The sequence below is a fragment of the Delphinapterus leucas genome, chromosome 19 (genome assembly GCF_059928025.1).
Source record: "Delphinapterus leucas isolate spDelLeu-1000000601 "Yukka" chromosome 19, BTC_Dleu_Yukka2, whole genome shotgun sequence".
Classification (NCBI taxonomy): domain Eukaryota; kingdom Metazoa; phylum Chordata; class Mammalia; order Artiodactyla; family Monodontidae; genus Delphinapterus; species Delphinapterus leucas.
The window spans coordinates 6,453,203-6,474,204 of NC_143147.1; the positions used below are offsets into that span (position 1 = coordinate 6,453,203).

Consider the following 21,002-nt stretch of genomic DNA (forward strand, 5'->3'; position numbering starts at 1 on the left):
CACACAGGTTGCCGAGGAGGGGACCCCGTGAAAGCGCTGCACTGGGGGACTTGTCTCTCTTGCAGCCCCCGGAGGCCTGGAGGCCTGGGGTGCAGTTTGCAGAGATCACTGATACTCTTGTCCCTCGGGCAGTGACAAGGGCACCAGCTGAGTCATGGCTGCCAGGTACCTGGCACAGGGCCTGGGAAATCCCTTGCCCACCGGGGGCCATGGCACGCATGTCTGCAAGATCAGGCCACAGCTCACTGAACAATAGTGCAAGGACGGCTCTTGGACCCAAGGAAGCAGCCCTGACACCACCTGCCCTGTGTGCTGGGCTTTTTGATTTCTCAGATCCCCTGCTCAGTCTCCCGGTCTCTTCCTCTGGTCACCGCTGCCAGCATGCCTCTCCTACAACAGCAAATGCCTCCTGCCTTCCACCCTCTGTGCTCCAGCCGTGCTGCAGCTGAACTTTTTATAACAGAGCAGAGAACAAGTGCCTTGCGAGCACACCGTGAGCGAAGCGGTGGCCTTACTGTGACCGTTGAGATGTGGTGTGGCTCCTTAGGGCTTCCTGGATGTCTGGGTCAGCTGCACGTGGGTGTCACCTGGTCACGTGCACGTACCCGAGTGCCTGCTGTTCCTTGCCCTTGTTTGTCTCATTAGACAAAACGTCCGATCTCAGGGAGGCTGCACACCTGTACGCCAGGTGACCATCTCCTGAGGTCCACAACCGTGAGGGACAGATGCCACTGGGGCCTTGTGTCTGAGTCAGAGAGGGAGCCCAGGGCTTCCCTGGTGGCGCAGTGGTTGAGAGTCCGCCTGCCGATACAGGGGACACGGGTTCGTGCCCCGGTCAGGGAAGATTCCACATGCCGCGGAGTGGCTGGGCCCGTGAGCCATGACCGCCGAGCCTGCGCGTCCGGAGCCTGTGCTCCACAACGGGAGAGGCCACAACAGTGAGAGGTCCACGTACCGCAAAAAAAAAAAAAAAAAAAGAGAGAGGAGGGCAGGGCATCCCGCCTCCCTGCCTGGACTGGGCGTGTGCTCTTCCACAAGAAGATTGTATTTGGAAAAGATAAGCAAAATCAGGTGAAGCAACTGGATACCTATTGAGCTGATATCTTCATCCCGAATACTACTCGAATGTATTTTTTAGAAGGTTAATGTTATTCATTATAGCTTTAAAAATGGAATATCCAGCAGCATGGCACTAATAAAGGTGCGCTCTGGAACCTTTGCACACCAAGGGAAGATGCTCACGTAACAGTGCTACTGAGATGAGAACACAAAGACTGTAGAATAGATGTGAACAGGTGCCTGGTTCTGCACGTGCAAGACAAGTTATGTGACAATTGTGGACCAAGCCTGGGGAAAGGCCAGGGGCTCTGATGTCAGGCAACAGTGACCTAAGGTAGGGGCCAGGTGTCCATGAGGAACGCCCATCTCCCCCCAAACCTAGATGTGCTTCCTGAAAGCAGTGAACACAGCAAGGTAGTGTAGGAGACGAAAGAACTCATTCATGGGCTCAACAGCCCCAAGACCACTTGGCCTTTGTCCTCCAGCCGCAGATCTAAGCATCTATTAAACAGGAGCTAACCAGGGCCACAGACAAACACAGAAGCTGCCACACAGTAGGTGCTCAATAAAGAACCGTTGAATTAATGGAGCTGCTCCTAAGTGGGGTCCGAGTAAGGGATCTGACACATCTCACCGCTCTTTTTTTTTTTTGCGGTACGCGGGCCTCTCACTGTTGCGGCCTCTCCCGCTGCGGAACACAGGCTCCGGACGCGCAGGCTCAGCGGCCATGGCTCACGGGCCCAGCCGCTCCGCGGCATGTGGGATCTTCCCGGACCGGGGCACGAACCCGTGTCCCCTGCATCGGCAGGCGGACTCTCAACCACTGTGCCACCAGGGAAGACCTTACTGCTCTTTATTGACTGAAAATGTCAGCCTGCTAACGGGGTCTAGGTAAATTAATTATAGAATTTAACACATTTATTTTAAAAGGCATTGCAAAGTGCCTTGATAAAGAACATATAACACCTGTCACGTTCATTATCCTAAAGATCGACTTACGTGCATTGTAGCCACTTAATAAAAAGCTAGCATTTACAAGATGTCAATTATTAGCAGGTGACAGCCGGAAGCAATGTTCTACGCATGCGTATCTACTCACGTGCTAGAGCATGGATACAACCATCTCTCTGGATGCAGCAAAAGACACACAACATGAGTTGTCAACTTATTTCCAGAAGTTCATGATCACATGGTGGGGGCACGGAAAGAAGAGGAAAAAACTTTCAGCTATGGTCCTTTATTCTTAGAGACCTCAGTCCCCCAGCCACAAGGGACATGCTTCGTTGAAATAATGGCTAACGTAGGTAAAAATGAAAGAGGAACTTTGACTTACCCAGGAAAGTCCAAATCAGATGTTTTCCAGTCTGAAAGCATGTGAAGCAGGTGTTTTCAGGGTAGGTGTGCATCTGGGACCAGGGTGGGTGTCCACCAGCATGGAGGAGACAGGCCCAGGGCAGGGGGGACATGGGGCTGCTCTCCCAGCGGCCTGCGAAGGACGCCAGTGCCCCCAAGACTTCACTGAGACCCCAGCCACCCGCATGGAGTAAAGCCCTCAAGGCAGACTCTTCAGATGTGGCCCTCAAGACAGCACCAGGCCGTGTCTGCACCCCCCAGGGCCCTTCGAGGAGCAGCAGCTGAAGGCGGTGGTGATGCCTCCCTGCCCCTCCCCACACGGGTCCTGCATCTCATCCCCACAGCCTTTGCTTCTCTCTGCAGAACAAGCTCCCTCTGGCCCACAGGTCTCTTCCAAGGCAGCGGTGCTGGGAAGTCTGGTGCTCAGACCCAGAAGGAACCAGCAGGGAGGTTCTGTGGAGGTATCACTGATGATCTCCCCAGGTTGAAAACGCTCACTTGGGAGAATAGGGAACTCCTGTGCACTGCTGGTGGAAGTGTAAATTGGTGAAGCCACTGTGGAAAACAGTAGGAAGGTACCTTAAAAAAATTAGAAATAGACCTACCATATGACCCAGCAATCCCACTTCCGGGTATATATCCAAAGGAAATGAAATCAGTATCTCAAAGAGATATCTGTGCCCCATGTTCACGGCCGCGTTACTCGCAAAAGCCAAGATATGGAAACAACCCGCGTCCATCGATGGATGAGTGGATAAAGAAAACGTGAGACACGTATATATACATATATATATATAAATATAATGAAATAGCTGTCCAGGAGGAAGATTTTCTTTTACGCTTCTAGATTCTTCTGGTTGGTATAAGAATTAAGTTGACATGAGGCAGATTAACAAGAGAAAATCAAACGAAGTTTAATAACATGTATATATGGGAGAGACCCAGGGAAACTGAGTAACTCGCCAATGGCCAAACCTTCACCTTAAATACCATCTTCAGCTAAAGACCATAGAGGATGTCGGGTAGGGATTTGGGGCTTCAAAGGGAATGCAGACAGTTCACCTGGTGACAGAAAAGCAGATGTTCGGTAAATCACCGTTTCCTGGGCCCTGCTGAGACAGTGGGACGCAGACTGGACTCTGGTCTCCAGGCTCTGCTGAGCTGCCCCACCACACATAACCCACGTTCTTTGCAGATTTCTCTGGTGACAGCTCTGTTCCAGGAACAGACCCTTTATCTAAATTCTACAGGCAGCTAAGAGGGAGGTAAAAAAAAAAAAAAAAACACTTCCTGAGTCTTCTGTTTCTTAAAATAATCAGCCTAAATGAATCCTCATGCCAGAGAGATACATTTTGGGATGACAGACTTTGCTCCCCTACGCAGTCAAGGACTCAGGCCCCCTGGCTGGCACTGCTCTTCACAGATGTACATTTCTAGCCCCAGCACTTCCATTCCCAGGTCCCTTTATCTGAAGCCTTGGACAGGGGTCTTCTCCAGGCGCCTCTATGAGGCCTCCTTCGGGGAGGAGGGGAAACCTTGAAGGCACTTTCCCCACTCTGACTTGGCACCCAGAACGTTTCCACTCCAAGCCCACCCCCTCACACCCACCCTCATCCTTGGGTCCATAGAACCGACAGAGCCTTTTGCTGGGCCTCCCCCTGCAGTAAGACGACCCCTACGAGGCTCTGCTCTGCATAGCCCTCAACAGGCGCACCATTTCCTGGGGGAAAATGGAACAGCTGTAGATGCTTGCATCGTTCATCACAGTAAGTGATTAAAGCTTTAGCGCTTCCATTTGTGGCTTGTGGCTTTAATTGCTTACACCTAACAGCTCAGCTCCCTCTCAGCTGAGCTCCTGGCGCTCCAGACTTGCCCTTGTGCCTGTAGCCAGAGACAGCAGTCAGTTTGCAAGGGCTCGTGTGATTAGATTAGGCCCACCAGGGTCTTATCCCTCCAAAGGTCATTGATTAGGAACTTTAGTTACATCCGCAAAATCCCTTTGCTCTGTGAAATGACATAATCACAGGAGCAGCAGCAGGGGCAGCCACCCTGGGAGGCAAACTTCTCCGTGTCGCCAGCTGTCCACGGACGCCGCTGTGCATTGCCTGCTGGGCCTTCAGCAGGCTCCTTATATCCTGTGTCCCAGCCCTCAGACTACCCGGGGACATACTTGCTCACGGCATGATCAGGGTGACCAGAACAACCAAGTAAAGATTTTGAGCAGTGTTGAATTTATGGGCTTGGCCAGCGGCCGTGCTGCAGGGGCCACACAGCTGGGTGGTCCCCTGGCCCAGCAGCATCCCCACGAGAGCCCCGGTCCCCTACCAACATCAGATGACCTAGGGCACCACTCATCTACTGAACTGAGTGGTTAGTGCCTGGAACTCTCAGCAGGACAAGATAATGCGTGGGCCATCATTTTATACAATTATACCAGATGCTTCTCTGTACAGATCAACACTTTCATACCCTATCTGTCCTGTTCGGTCTGTACAGATTCACCTCATGTTGTACATCGGAGGTGCCAGTTTGACAACTGTCCCGTTATGATGATTTACATCCAAACCACGTGTAGGTGATCATGCCAGTAAGAGTCTTCCTACTCAGGTGAGCGTCTTTCTCTAGAGGCAGGGGTGGCATGAAGGAAAATTTACCGGTCAAATCCATACACATTGTAATATGACCATGTACCGCCGAATGGCTCCTCAAAAACTAGCGCTCATATGTACTGAAAATAGTGTAGAAGTATATATATTTACCCATGGTTTGACCACCCCTAGATATTGCTGATCTTCTCAGTTGTTACCCATCAGACAGGTAACAAGAACTGCAAGTAGCTTCTGTTTACATTTTCCAGGTTAGTAATGGTTTCTTCATTGTCCAGTGCACGTAGGGAGCTGGAGAAGCTCGCAGGGGGGACCCGAGACAAGAAACACCCCACTCGGGGAGCTGGCGCCACCCGTGAGGTCGCAGGAACAAAGGCCAGGGCTCGGGCTCCAGAGCCCATGCCCTTGGGGAAGGGCCGTCACCTGGCTGCGCTGAGACCTCTGTGGCTGGGCAGGCAGAGGGCTACTCAGAGCCGGGAGGCAGACCTTGGAGAAGGTCCTGCCCAGGGGAAAGGTGGGATTACAGAGGTTCTCGAAGAAAACACAGAGTGCGTCTTCTTTCTGTTACAGCATCTGTGAATTTGGTGTCAGAAAAGCGTTCTCAAATGGGACCCAAAGAATGCAATAACCATAAAGTGAAAGATTGCTAAACTGGACTTTGTTAAGATTAAGAACTTTAGGTAAAAACCATAGACACAAACAGGAACGATGTATTTGCAATGCATTTATCCCATAGAGGATTCATACCCAGAACGTCTAAAGAACTGCTACAAATCAATTTTCTTTTTAAAGAGAGACCAATTAAAAATAATCAAAAGTTTGAACAAGCCCTTCAGAAAAGATGATATCCAAATGGCTAAGAAGCCTCGGACAGCCAATTCTACAGCATTACTGTTCAGGAAATTCAAATGAATATGTCACATACAGCACACACATCAGAATGACTAAAATTAAACAGACTAAATAAAATATTTTAAAACTGGCAAGATAAGCATTGCTGATGGGGGTGTAAATTAGTACAACAACTTTGGAAAACTGCTTGGCAGTATCTATACAGCTGAGCATACATACATACACCCTCTGACACAGCCTAACAGAGATTATGGCTTATGTCCACAAAAAGACGTTCAAGTACGCGAAAGCTAGAAAAATTAGACAATTAAAAATTTTACGCCAGTAATCGAACAGATACATATATTTTGATATATTCAAACAATAGTGCATAGCAATGATGAAATGAATGATTGCTGCATGAAATAATACGGATGAGTTTCACAGCCGTAAACTTGAGTGGAAAAGCTAGATATAAAAAAGTACCTGGGGGGCTTCCCTGGTGGCGCAGTGGTTGAGAGTCCACCTGCCGATGCAGGGGACACGGGTTCGTGCCCCGGTCCGGGAAGATCCCACATGCCGCGGAGCAGCTGGGCCCGTGAGCCATGGCCGCTGAGCCTGCGCGTCCGGAGCCTGTGCTCCATAATGGGAGAGGCCACAATAGTGAGAAGCCCGCGTACCGCAAAAAAAAAAAAGTACCTAATGTGTGTTTGCATTGCTTGGAGGTCCAGAAACTGGCAAAGGCCAGTAGAGAATACAAGCATGTCTAGCTTTGGGACAGGGTGAGGTTCATTAAGACGGCACAGAGGGCCTTCCTTTACCTGAAGCACCGTATGGTCTGCTCGGTGTTCTAGCCTGAGTCCTCCTGTTTGTTTCTTAACTCTTCACATTCATCAGTATTCCAGCAGACTTTGACTCTAAGCTCATTCTAATGGGAATACTTCTGTTTCGTGATTTCCGCGTTCAAAGAGAAACATGCTTGATCTTATTCGTATAAGATCAGCCTATCCCTACTTATTCCAAAGTCGTAAAAACTTAAGGATGCATTTATAATTGCAAATTACATTAGAGATGACGGGGGTGGGGGGGCGGTGGAGGTGTGAGGGGTCACAGAGATGACGGGGGGTGGGGGGCGGTGGAGGTGTGAGGGGTCACCTGTAAATACTGACGAGCACATGTCTAATTGTTGCCAGCAACTGGATGAAGAGACCACATTGCTGGGGGTCGTCGATTGTAACGAGCTCAGATACACTTTGATTCCTTACCTTCCAAAAGTCGTTCTTTCTGAACAGCCAGCTTATTTCTGTGAATGCAGAAATTAGTAAATGATGCAATATAAAGGAAAAAGAATAAGCTTAAAGTTGGTAATCTCAGTAGGATATTCATTCTGGGTTGTTATTTATTCTATCCAATATAACCCCATTGGACCATCCATTAAGTTAATACTGAGTGGATATTCGTTGATTTTCCACCCTGCTTTGAAGAACAGCTGTGTCCTCTGATATCTCATTGCTAAGAAAGAGCACAAACTCTGAGTGCTATAAATACTGACGACTCGGCACGTTCATTAAGGGTGGATGGGTGTGCGCAGGTCCTGGAGTTAATTAACCAAATGCTCAAGAAGCAAAGACACAAGAAAACCTTGAGTTTACTGTCCACAGGCCAAGCAACACCATCTAGTGACTAATGATTTCCTGCCCTCTGCTGGTTCCAGTAGATATATTCCAGGAAAAAGGCTGCAGGGTAGAATTTTTCTGGATGTTTCCTCTTAAACACACAACAAGCACAAATAAAAATATGACAATCCTTGATGTATATCCTTAGTCAAATATTCAAAGAGCAGAAAGCGTTCTGATCCCACACGAGATGTCAGATCTACATCGTTTTGCCCTTCACATCATTCGAAGTCATCAAAACGTTTCACCCAGAATCCAAGGCTCCCAGTCAACAGTGAGCTCATAATGGCGCCGCCTCTTGTGGACGTGGCTTTCTCGGGCCCCGTGCCCCACACAGCGCCTCGTCCCCAGAGGCCTCAGTAGAGGAACTCTATTCAAAGGCAGGAAAAAAAAAAGAGAGAAAAAAATGCCGTCTGCCCCTCCGTTCCACTGGCTGTGCATCTCTCTCTGTATCTACGTCTGTGTGTGTATGACTCTATGTACAGATGTGTGTGTACATGTCTACCTGTCCTGCCTGTCTTTCTCTATGTGCTGTCCATCTGTCTTTCTGTCTGTCTTTTTGTTAATATATCTGTTTATGTGTCCGTCCTTCTGATTCTATCTCTTTGTCCATCTATCAGGCTGTATGTTTTTTGTTCTGTCACTATATCTATCTGTCTCTGTGTCTGCTTTTTCTGTCTGTCTATCTAGCTATATACATATATATCTATCTTTTTTCCGCACTGAGTTGTCCCGTGTGTGTGTGCGATGCATATATTGATAAAAACCTGCTCTTTGCTGGGCAGGACACATGGACCCAAAACCTCTCCTTGTCGGGCCGTCCCTCCAGATCCAGGTGCTGCCTGCTCTCTGAGCCCAAATCCACCAAGTTCTACCCCCAGCACTCAGTTACTGGCCCACCTGCTCCCACAGGCAACCCTAGCCTGACTTCTATCCCCACAGACTCATGTCTATCCTAGAACTCGAACAAGTCTCCATTTGTGACTGTGAGGCCCCTTCACGTTGGTGCACGCATGAGGGGCTGCTCCTTTGCACTACTGTGTAATACGACGTACACTGTTGTGTGTGTTTAGTGCGTGTATGTGTTTGTGTACATTTTAGGTGTGTGTGCATGTGTATGTGTGGGTCTGTATGTGGTTATGTGTGTGTGTTGGAATGAGGCCGCACCACCCTTTCAAACACTTTCCAGCTAGCCAGTAGGTTCACAAAGAAACATTGTCGGTGTCTGCAGTAGCAGCTCCCATCTGGGCCCCGGGCATCCCAAACCACACTTTTCACACATGCTGTGGATCCCTCCCCACGGAGCCCGCAGGCAGCAAGGAGACCGGCAAGAGGCCTCAGCGGTTGCCATTGCTGTGCACAGTTGAGTAGGTTGTGAACGGCACCCTGGGGTTGTACAGTACACAACCTCGGGCCCTGCCCTGGCCCGGGGCTGCGGTCTCCAAGCTCCAGCTCACTTTCTGCACTGGGCCTCCCTAGGGAATAAGGACAGTCCCAGGCCTCAGCACTGAAGGAGCATTGATCCAGGAAGGGGAAGGAAGAGCCCTTCAGCATGCGAGCCTGACTCAGGGCCTCAGAGAGCATCATTCCTCATGTGTCAGAAACTGAGGTTTCAAGGAGGGTCTGGGGCTGGCAGGTCACTCAGAGAGGATGGTGCCAGGATCCAGGCAACTCGTGTGCTCCTTTTGGCCCAGCCAAGCTCTCTGCCTGCTGGAGGAGCCTTCGTGCAGTACCCCAGTGGACCCATCAGGGTCAGGGAGCCCAGGTCACCCAGAACCAAAACCCAGGGGACTCTAAGAGTTTTGTGCAGGTAGAGAAGGGTGAGGGGGCCCAGGGGACCAGAGAGGAGATAACTGCAATCATCCAAGTCAGTGATGACAGTGGCCTGGACCGGGTGGTGGCAGCGGGATGGAGAAACGTATTGGGGCTGAAAACAAATTTTAAAAATTTAAAAGGTCAGGGTATTGCACTAGAGTGGGAGGTGAGGGAGAGAAAGGGTGCATCAAAAACGAGGTGCAGAGATCTGGCTTGAGCACTGAGAGGCCGGCCCACTCCTTCTTTTCCTTGAACCTCAGTTTCCTCGTCTGCAAAGCACTGTTGAGATTCTAAGTTCTAACCATCCTTGTCCGCCACTCATCACTGAGTTCTCCCATGTGTATGTGTTGTGGCTATGTTGATAACTCCTGCTTGTTCTTCCCTTGTTCATCTGTCTTTTGTCAGTCCACTTTGCAGGGTACCAGCTGAAGGACCCAGGAGGATAGAGGGGAAAACAATCTTTTTCCTCTCCTCCATCAGAGAGGGGCTACCTCAGCTCGACACCTCTGTAGGGAACACCGGCCACCTAAACTCACAACCCGGAATGGGTTATAACCGTGTGAGGGAGCCAGGGCAGGGGGTCAACACACAAACCTCCGGGGCTCCATCCCCCAGGCAGAACTAACAGCAGTTCTCAAGGTGAGGGAACTTGTTAGAAATGCACATCTGGGGACTGCCACCGGCCAGAGTTTAAAGAAGCCCTCGGGGAGGTTCTGGTGTAGCCCACAGCCTGTTTCTGTATGGCCCTTTAGCTAAGAATGGTTTTTGCATTTTTTTAATGATTGTGGGGTGGGGGCAGAATCAAAGGAAGAGTCATAGTTTGCGCCATGTGAAAAATATATGAAATTCGGATGTCATCGTCCATAAATGAGGTTTTATTTGAACACAGTAACTAATAACTAACGGGTTTGCTTTCATGCCACCACAGAGCCACGCCGCTTCCAGAGGCCTCACGGCCACAAAGCCTACGGTATTTATTCTCGGGCCTCTGCCGGCAAAGTTCCCCTGTCCTGCCTGACAGCAGCAAGTCTGTCTCCAAACCACTGGGCCTGCAGGGCCTGAACCCGGGCCCGCACGCCCACCGGGGCTCAGGGGAAAACCCGGGGGCATGTGTACCAGGATGAGAAACATGCCCGTCTCCGTGCTGCTCACCTCAAATGGAAATTAGCCATCCTCTTCGTTTATGGATGGAGGCGATTCTGCTGCCTGCAGAAGGAGGCGGGGGGGGGGGCGTTCTTCGTCAGTGACTTTCTGGGACCCCCGACAGTGAGGCTGTGCTCACCACCAGGAAGCTGGCATCAGCGGTTAGTGAGGAAATGTGGTTATTAATATCCCACAAATTTTTTCGTTTGTCTTTTGGTAACTGCTTTGCACAAGGATGGGTTTCCTCTGCAACCATAGGTATTTCATTTTGTGCATTTCAAAATGTTATTCTGAGAAGAAGACCACAGCATAGGAAAATTTTAAAGTCTGCAGGCAGTGGCTCCCCGGCACCTCACAGCCTGGGCTGACACGGATGGACGAGGCCTCCTGGACCCTCCCACCCCGGCCAGCCCTGCGGCAAGGCCCCAGGCCCCTCGCAGGACAGGCCAAGAACAGCTACTGACATCTTACCTCCCGCACTTCTTTCACATCTTGCGGGAGTAGCCAAAGCTGAGCCCCTATAGGGTGCCGGGCACCGGTGTTCTGGGTGCTGGGGCTCCATCGTGAACAAGATGGAACCGAAGTTCCCGCTCCGGAGAGGCTGACTCTGCAGGAGGAGGAGGGCGATGCAGCAAGGCTGCCAGGGAGGCCTGAGGGAAGCTGAGTGCTGGGGAAGGAGGCCAGGCCCTGCATGGGGTCCACGGGCCCTGGGTGGTCTTCCCTGCCCCAGCCAAGCTGCTCCTTTTGCTTCTCCCTGTGCTCTCCTACCCCAGGGCCTTTGCTGGTGCCGGTCTCTCTCTCTCTCTGTCTCTGGGAAGCTCCTCCCCACATACCTGGCAAACCTCTACCCACCCTTCAGATCTCAGAGGAAATGTCACTTCCTTGGAGGACCCCCCGCCTTGGTCCCTGCCACAAGGCCTCCCCTTGCCTTACCCATGGCACCCTCTCGTGTCCCTCACTCAGGAACCGCGCTGCATCGCTACCGCTGCAGCAGGCGTGGCTTGTGCACCACCTGGACCCCTTTACCGGGATGAGCCCGGCGCCCAGGTGCTGTGTCATTTGCTAATGGCTCTCAGCTGCCCCTCCCTGGAGAACCATGCTGGGCCAACAGGAGCCACCCTGGCCCGAAATGGCTGAGAGGCTGGGCCTCCCCGCTCGGCAGGGTGGCAGTAGCCACAGGCTGGCTGCTGAGGGTACAAAAGCCCAGCCCCCGCCGGCAGGTGGGACAGCTCGCATTCCCGAGCCCAGGGTCAGGCCAGCTGGCCATCGGCTGGACCCACCTCGGCCCTTCAGCTCCTCCCCTGCTTCTGCTGCTTCCCTGCCCCCAACCCCCCAGTGAACCAGGCGCACACGAATCCCTGTTGCAGGCTCTACTTCTGGGGACTCACACTGTTGAACGCCTGTCCCCTGAGCCCCTAGACTGACGTCAGGGGCTGGGCCTGTCCTGCCTCCTCCCAGAGGGCCAATGCCTGCCTGGCACACAGTGGCAATTCGTAGACACTTGTTGAAGGAATGGGTGGAGCTCCCATTTCTCACGTAGGGAAACTGAGGCCCAGAGCTGGCCGGTCATAAGCATTTAGGAGGCAGAAGGCCTTCGAGACCCCAGTCCAGGCTTGGGTAAGGATGGCCCGCTTCTGTGCTGTCTCGGCAGCACTGAGAGGGAAGAAAGTAGGGCCCGGAGCCCTCGGTGGGCTCAAATCCCCTGTAGCACCAAGCTCTCCACCCTTCCTGCCCCAGGCCGAGCTGCTCTCTCCTCAGCATGGCTGGTGGCCGGGCTCTGGCCCAGCTGGGTCAGCGGGAAGGTGAAGGGGGGGCTGCAGGTTGGTGAGGCCTGAAGACACTTCTCTGGGTGGTGAAGCCCACAGGGCCTGCCCTCCATCCACCCACCATCCGTCAGATGAATACACAGGGAGCACAGCCTGGCCCTGCTCTTGGCACTGGGCACCCAGGAGTGGACGAGAGACACGGCCATCCCTGCCCTTGGGGAGCCTCTGCAAGGGGGCCGGGAAGGGTGGGAGGCAGGTCTGGGGGAAGAGGGATCCAGGCAGAGGGACCAGCCCTTGCAAAGGTCCTGGGGTAGGGGCAAAAACGTGCTCTCAAGGAGCTAGAGTGAGGCAGGGTGTCTGGAGCAGAGGAGGGGCCAGGATGGACAGGATTCCAGGGCTGGAGAAACAGTGGGGACTTTAGTTCCTGGGTTCAAGGAAGACATGGGGGGTTTCAGGCAGCGGGGTCAAAAGGCCTGATTCTGGTTTTGAGACCCCTCTGGTCCTGGGTGGAGGGTGGGCCGTGGGGGGATGGGGGTGCCCTTTGAGGCCCCATCGCTCTGACCTTGGCCCCTTGACACTGAAGAGAAGCCCACTTCCGACTTCCTCCCAAGTCACAGGAGGTGGACCCAGGGAGGATAAACCGGGGCAGACCCTCTGGCCGGGCTATCCCTGTGGCCCGGGAGGGCAGAGGCATCTGGGTCAAAGGAGCGGATGTGAAGTCCGCAGCAGCGGCTGGGGGCTTGAGGCCTAGCTCTGACCCAGCTCAGACAACTACCCTCCCATTGCCCTTGGGCAAGTCCCTCGCTGACCCTGAACTGACTTCCTCGGGCCCTGGTCCTGATTCCCCGCCCACCCCATGTACCGGTTTTCGTGCGGATTCTCTCATCCTCAGGGAGGCAGGAAAGTGCAGAGGGAGCCAGTGGTGACGGCCACGCACACAGGGGACCTGGCTGCGTCGCCCCTACCCGAAGACCTGTGTCCACACAGGAGGGCATGGGTCCAAAGCACTCGCTGCACAAAGGACTTCTCTCCTCCATTCTTTTCACCAAGTCCGCAGGCTGGCCGTCGTTGGGAACACGCTTTTCCACCGATGGAGAGACTGGGGCCGGGGCGGGGGGGGCGGGGAGCCACTTCTCAAGATCACTGAGCAAGTGCGCGGCCTGGCGTCTGACCCGGAGTCCCAGCCAGGACGGGCCCCAAGGGACTCCTGAGCTCCCGCCGGGGCCAGGTCTTCCTGCCCAGAGGCCGGACCTGTCAGTGCTGTGGAAATAGCTCTCCGGGGAGCGGGGGAGGCCACAACTGGCTTAGACTCTGGTATTGGGGTCGCGGGGAAACTTCAGGGCCAGGCAGGGAAAGCCCCGCCCACATAAGGCCGAGCATCTCCAGGCCCGACTCACGGGACATCCGCCCAGAAGTCTTCGCAAACACCCCCACTCCTCCCGTCACCCGGCTTCTTATCCTGTGGTCTGGGATGTCACCTGGACCCCACGGCGTGAGGGCCCCGGTCCTTCACTGACACAGAGGAGGTCTCCACTCAGGGAACGTTTGGGCAAAGGGAAGGACTCTCTCCCTGGGGGCTACTTCCAGAAGCCACCGAAGCCCTCGGGGCGATGACGTTCTCCTTTGCCCGGAACGGGCTGTGCACGTGCACGCTGCTCTCCCCGACGGCGGCACCTGCCTGCCCTCCGGCGCCATCGCCCCAGCACCCACACGCCACCCGGCTTCCTGTCCACCGGTGAGAAGCAGGGATGCCTCGAGCTGGGGGCCCAGACCGCGCCTGCCCTGCCCTCATCAAACCCTTGCAGAAGAAAGGAAAGGGGAGGCACGGGCCCGGGGAGGGCAAGGCAGGGGCGCAAGTCCAGGCAAGGCGGGCGGTCTGGCACACCCGGGCCGTGTGGAGAGGACGGTGGTGGCGGAGGGCGGGAGGGTGAGGGCGTGTGCGATGGCCTGAAAAGCACGCGGGGGTCCTCGAGGAGGCCAGTTCTGTCCTCTCTCCCTTCCCCCGCCGTGCCAGGCGGGGCCTTTCAAACACACGTCTGCACGCAGTGGCACTCCGAGAGATCAAAATGGTTTAATGCGGTCTAGTCTTGTGGCCTACGTCTTTAGATACTGCTGTGTATTGAAAATAACATGAAAATTCTCCAGTTTCACCATTTAAAATAGATTTGACATTGATTTGACCTGTGCAGGGGCCTCCTTCCCACCAGGCCCCCTGCCCCCACCAGGACCCTAGGGCGGCAGGGAGTGGGTGGCACAGCACCCGCAGGTACGGGGCGGGGGGGTGGGGTGGGGGGCAGGGGGCGCCGTGCTCTGATACACTCGCCCATCTGGACACACAACCTCCGGGATCCGGGCGGGTCCGCGAACGCACACACGTCACCCCCAGCAGGCAGGCAGCAGCCCTGCTGACGGAGCCCGGCACACACACGCACGTGCGTTCGTGGACAAGTGCACACAGGCCTCCTACGTGCAACTGCGTGCAAACGCTCGCCTTCGGAGGCCATGTCCTCACATACACGTGTACCTTGTGCCCAGGTACACAGAAGCGTCATCCTGCCACACGTGCTCCACGCCTGCCCACGTGGACAGAATCGGGGCAGAGGGCTGGCTGGTGGGACCACGGCCGGTGTCCGTCCTGAGTACTGTGTGCCCAGCCCCACAGCTTGGTAAACATAACCAACGCCTGCGTATACAACGAGCACACAAACAGACCTATGGGTAGATATACACATAACGGTGTGAGCCTGTGTGCATTTACACACATGTATACATCATGTATAGACACCATCAGCCCAGGTTCACACATGTACGGAGATCATCGTGGGCACACATCTGCACAGCACTCCCACGTACACTCGTGCACTTACAGGAAAAGCCACAATTGGACACGTTTCACTGGCACACAGATGAGATGATTCCACCCAGGAATTCACGCCTCGGTGCTCACACACGTATGTTATCCCCAGGCCCCTCCCCACATAAGCAGCTCAGTGTCTCAGGGCAGAGGGCGCCTCAGCCAGCTCCAGCCTCTGCACCACTGGGTCCAGGCTGTCGAGAAACTTCCTGCAAATACCACTGCCGGGACTGGGTGGCACAGCACCAGTAGGTACGGGGGGGTGGGGGGGCCAGGGGGCACCGGCGGGGTCAGAAGCAGGTTTGTACACCCACCCGCTCAGCACACAGGCCACACGTAACATACACACGTGCTCGGCGCACACACAACACACGGCACACCGCACACTCGCTGGGTTCACATGTTCCACGCCCCACACACAGGCACACGCGCCCCCGGGGCCACGTGATCCTGCCTCTGCACACACGGCTCCTCCCATCCGCCCTCCCGCTTCAAGGGCACTAAGGAGGGAGGCTATTTTGGTCTTTAGCACAAGCAATAAATAAATAAATAAATAAATAAATACACACAGAGGAGGCAAAAAGAGGGCGGCGGAGTTTGGAAACGCAGCATGTGCCTTTGGTGAGAGATAAAAGGCAGCTCGGGAAGGCCCTCCTGCAGGGTCTGCGGCCTGAGCCGTCCGGCGTGGGCCTGGGAGGGGGACAGGCCTGAGAGGAAGCGCCCCCGGCCACCTGAGACAGCTAGGGCCTTGGGGGACCCAGGGCCCCGGGGCTCTGCCCTGGTGGGGTGTGTGGAGGGCTGGCTCAACGGGACCATGTGCCAGCCCCGAGCGACCAGGGCCACCTGCCACCCCCCTGGCAACCACAGAGACTCCACATCACCGCCCAGGACTAACGCTGAGGCAGAAGGGGCTCAGGCCAGGAAGGAGCAGAGGCCTGCCCAGCGGATCCTGAGAGGAACGAGGCCTCTACCTGCCTCAGGCTGACCCTTCTGACTCCTCCTGACCAGAAGTTAGGGTGGCGTCTGAGGTCAGGGCAGGGCTTTCTGGGTGGGAATACACAGCCGGTGCCCGGACCCTGCACGGCCCCTGACTTTAGGGGCAGGCCTCCCGCTGTTGCAGGGGTTGGAGGAGGGGAGAGGCAGAAGCCCCCACTGCAGCCCCTGGCCTCTCCTTGCCCCTCGCCCATCTGCACTCGGCCTCTGTCTCCTAACTTGGGCCGGAGCCCTGGCGTCTCCCGGTGGTGAGCTGTCCCGCGGCAGCCTGGACAGGCAAGCTGGGGCTCTCTAATGACTGACCGGCTTGGTCATTTGTGAGGAAAACACTCTCAGCAGCCCTGGGAAGGGCCCAGGCGCCGCCCTGACAGCTGTTCCCTTCGCCAGGAACGAGCCTGCGTTGGGCAGCTCTTGAGCTGGCAGAGGCAAGAGCCAGTGACAAATCAGGGGGCCCGAGCCGCCACCTGACCGAGGTGCCCAGACGTGTGTGCTGACCAGCCCACGGCTCTCCTAGGACATTCCTGTGCGTTCGGCACCAGGGCACAGCCTGGCTGAGCCCCACCCAGGGTCACCTCTGCTGCCCACCTTGGGGGGATGGGGTGCCGGCCCGGCCTGGCCTCCGCAGACAGGGGGCCATGGTGGAGTCGGGGGCAGCAGGGAGGATGGGTGAGTCCCATAAAAACAGTGACAACTGGAGCCAGACCCCCCCCCCCAGGGTCTCTAAGGCACGACTCATGCTGGGGCCCCGTGGGGACTGGGCTGAAACACTTCCTTGGAGTCGGAGAAGCTGGCCCCCCTTCCCATGGAGCCATCCACCCCTACGTCCCCCAGCTGCCCCTCTCTGGGGAAGGGGATGGAGGCCACAGGGCAGAAAAGGAGGGAGAATCCGGCAGGCTGGGGTCGTGGAGGGTGGGTGGGGCTGGGGGGAGGGGGGGAGCAGACCTTCCACCTCAGGCAGGTCCCATCCCGGCCCTGAGATGCACCTCAAAGGAGGTACAGAGTCAAACTTAAAAAGCTCAGACTGGATTCTTCCCGGCCCTGACTCCCACCCCAGTGACACTGAAAAGCTCTTGTTATGATCATTAACAAGGTCTTGGTTTTGCCATCCCAAAGGAAATCCAGTTCACCCTGTGCGCGTAAAGCACAGCGGGGTGGGGAGGTGGGGTTGACCTCCATGCCTGCCCTCAGGCCGTGGCGTCGGGCACGTGCCCGACCTTCATGGAAGAGAGGCCAGCCCAGCCTCGGGGACCTTCTGGAAACCCCCCCAGCTACTTGCATCCTGGGAGACTAATGGAATTCTAATTGTCCTTTCCCACCCCCCCCTCAAATTATAAAACTTTTTTTCAATCACATGTTAATTTTTTTTTTGTAAACAGTCTTAAACTAAGGTCGAGAAAGCCCAAACCCGGTGTTTCTCCCCAAGTTAAAAACCAGCGAGGTGCACTGCAGCCCGCCGGCCTTCGCCCACAGAGACCGGGCAGCTGGTGAGCCGTTTCCGGACAGGCTGTGGCTCCCCCCTGAGGCAGAAGCCCCCAGCTCCTGTGGCCCGGCCCCCCCGGGAGGCCACCTCCCCGCCCCCAGGCCTGCTCTGGCCTCAGAGGCCACTCAGGCCACCCACTCTCCCACCAACATTCCCAGGCCGCTGTGAAGAAACGTAAAACATCTAAAACGCTACTGAGTCTGCAACCAGGGCCCAAGCCCATTCCGCTCTGGCCCGGGGCCCTCGCGGGACTCGGGGCCTTTCCCCGGCGGGGCGGATGCTGCACCTTGGCCGCTGGCGGCTCAGATCTCGGACTCCCGTCTGTAGGGCCGCTGATCGAGGGCGGTGCCGGCCTGGGGTCTGTCAAAGTCGCGCCTGGCCTGGGGGCCGTGGCCGTCCTGCTCTCTGTCTGCCTCGTCCTCGTCGTCGCGGCTCAGGAAGGCCAGCTCGTTCTCGTAGCAGAAGGAGTTGGCGCTGGGCAGCAGGAACTTGTTCTCCACCAGGTCCTTGGCGCTGCAGCGGGGCGTGGACGGCACCTCGTACGTCTTGTGGAAGTGCGAGTAGTCGATCTTGTACTGGTTCTTCTCCTCGAAGAGGACAGGCTCGAAGCGGTGGCCCCACAGGATCTCGTTGGCCAGGTAGGAGCTGCGGGCCTGTGTGGTCATGGCCGTAGCCTCCACCATGCCCTCCAGGATGACCACGATCTCAAAGTCGTCCGTCTCCAGGTCCTGCCGGCTGATGCCAAACAGCGGGCTGGCCTCATCGATCTCGTGTAGGATGGTGATGGGCGACACCAGGAAGATGCGGTCCAGGCCCTTGTCGAAGCCAACGTCGATGTCGATCTGGTCCAGCGGGATGTACTCGCCCTCCTCCGTGACCCGGGGCTTGATGAGCTGGGCCCGCACGTGGGCCTCCACGATGTGGCTCTTGCGCAGGTTGCCCACGCGCCACATGAGGCACAGCTTGCCATCGCGCAGCGCCACCACCGCGTTGTGGCTGAACAGCAGCGTCTGCGCGCGCTTCTTGGGCCGCGCCATCTTGGCCATGATGGCGCCGATCATGAAGGAGTCGATGATGCAGCCCACGATGGACTGCGCCACCACCATGAACACGGCCACCGGGCACTCCTCGGTCACGCAGCGCAGCCCGTAGCCAATGGTGGTCTGCGTCTCAATGGAGAAGAGGAAGGCCGCCATGAAGCCGTGCACCTGCAGCACGCAGGGCGTGCGGCCGCGGCCCTCGGCCGGCTCCAGGTCCCCGTGGGCCACGGCGATGACCCAGAAGATGACGCCGAACAGCAGCCAGGAGGCGAGGAAGGCCAGCGAGAAGATGAGCAGCATGTAGCGCCAGCGGATGTCCACGCAAGTGGTGAACATGTCGGCCAGGTAGCGCTGCGACTTCTCGTCCATGTTGGCGAACTCGATGTTGCACTGGCCGTTCTTCTTGACGAAGCGGTTCCGGCACCTGCGCCGAGTGTGCACCTTGCCATTGCCGAAGCCATTGGCGCCCGACATGGTGACCAGGTGCAGCCCGTCCTCCTCGGACGACACGATGCTGTAGGGGTTGGCACGGCCAGATGCGGTCATCCCGGGGGCGGGGGCGGTGGGACCCCAGCTTGCCCCCGGGCCGGCTCCAGGCGGGGCAGCTCCTGCAACAGAGGGGACAGCAGGCTGGTAGTGAGGTCAGCAGAGCGGCCGCCCGCCCCGGCCTCGCCCCAGCCAGCTCCTCGGCCACCTCCCCTCTCCCGGCTGCTCCGGATGGGAAGCCTGGCTTCTTCCTCAGTTTCCCTTTCCCCCACCAAGGGCTCTGCCTGCAAAGATATTCAGGGTCCAGCCCCTCCTCCCACCTCCCGGCCTGAGTCCCTGGCATCACCCGCCGAGAGCAGCATGACGGCCACCTCGCCAGCCTCCCCACTCCCACACCGGTGCCAGTGCCCACGGCAGCCGCCAGGAGTCAGTGCACCCTCTGCTGGGACCCCTCAGGCCTCACCTCCAGTCTCGCCCTTGCTCGCCCCCAGGCCCACCCGAACACCCTCCTCCCAGGCCCTGGCTTCTAGGCCACAAGAGTGTCTCAGGGCCCCCCTGCACCTGGGCAAACTGTGCACCCCACCCAGGACCCCACGGTAATCCCACTGCACCGGCCTCTGACCTCATAACGGTAGTAATAACGACAACAATGGCTCGCTGGGGCTGCACCCACCGTCCCACCACGAGACCGCGAGTCCCTGAGCGCGGGGGGTTTGCTGTTTGCTCACTGCTGTCTCACCCCCAGGGCCTAGACCTGGGCATGACAGACGCCTCCAGCCTGGCCCCACCCGTCCTCCTGAGGCTCACACTCTCCCCGCAGGCGCCCACTCTCGCTGCCCATATGCTGTGCTCGTGGCCACCCCATCACCAGGGGGCTCGCTGACCCCGGACCTCAGCCCGGGGGCCTCCGCCACCCCGCCTTCCTCAGCGCTGAACAAGAGCAGGTGGGGAGCCTCAGCCCCCTCGGCGGAGCACCGGGCCGGCACACGTCCTCACACACGGGGCACACTCCACGGCACCGCTCCCCGTTCTCACGGCTGGGGGCAGGCACCCCAGCCCCAGACGCGCAGGCCGGAGGCCACCCCTCCCCCGGTGCCCCGCCAGCTCTGGGCTGGCCTGTCAGTGCCAGGCTGAGGCATCCGCAGACCGGAGACCCTGACACCACTTGGCCCCGCGGGCACTGAGGCCGTCCGGACATCCCCGTCGGGTGCCCCGCTGGAATGGCGTGGCAGGGCGCTGAAGAGGTGGGCCTGCGCCCCCTACGGATGGACCCCACGCCCCCCAACCCCCACCAGTTGCCCGACGAGGTCAGAGCTAGCTGAGCCTCGGGGTGCTCACGTGTGATGAGACACTGAGGCCCCAGAGAAGGTCCAGGGCGGCCAGGCCAGGAGAGAGGAGGCGGCAGCACTGCGATCCAGCCCTGGTCTGTGGGACGGGGTGACCTCTGACCTCTGTTCCAAACCCACACGGCCAGCCAGGCTGCAGACCCCTCCCAGGGCCTGCCCAGTCGCTGGAGCCACTGGATCCCCAGGTCTGGCAGGTGCAGGGCGCTCCCTGCTGCCCGGACCAGCTCATCCATCCACAGGGACAGCAGGCCAGACCTGTCAGCAAATGCTCGTGTGTCACCCGCTCGGAAGCCCAAGGAGGTAGCTACCGTGGCTACTTCTACGCTCTGGATGGCGGCTCAGAGAGGTCAAGGGACTTCCTCAAAGCCACACAACCACTAGGCAGGAGAGCTGGGCGCAGAACCACTTCTGTCTAACACAAGGCCTCCCACCGTGGGGACCCCAGGCTCTGCGGCGGCCTCTGCTCAGGCTGCCATCCTTCCCCCATGGCTGCTCCAGCTGACAGCCTCACCCTGGGTCTGAGGAGCTGAGGCCTCAGGCCATAGTGGTGGACA

At 56.9% G+C, this 21,002-nt stretch overlaps 1 protein-coding gene across 1 annotated transcript in view; it reads right to left on the bottom strand.

Annotated features, from left to right (window-relative positions):
* Nucleotides 1-471: 471 nt before the first annotated feature.
* The window catches only part of KCNJ12 (potassium inwardly rectifying channel subfamily J member 12), a 51,665-nt gene continuing 31,134 nt past the window's right edge, over nucleotides 472-21,002 (bottom strand). Inside the window, exon 3 of the mRNA XM_022560854.3 lies at nucleotides 472-19,224. Coding sequence (XP_022416562.1) covers nucleotides 17,879-19,162 — 1,284 coding nt within the window. The 5' untranslated portion in view covers nucleotides 19,163-19,224 and the 3' untranslated portion in view covers nucleotides 472-17,878. The remainder of the gene's footprint in view (nucleotides 19,225-21,002) is intronic.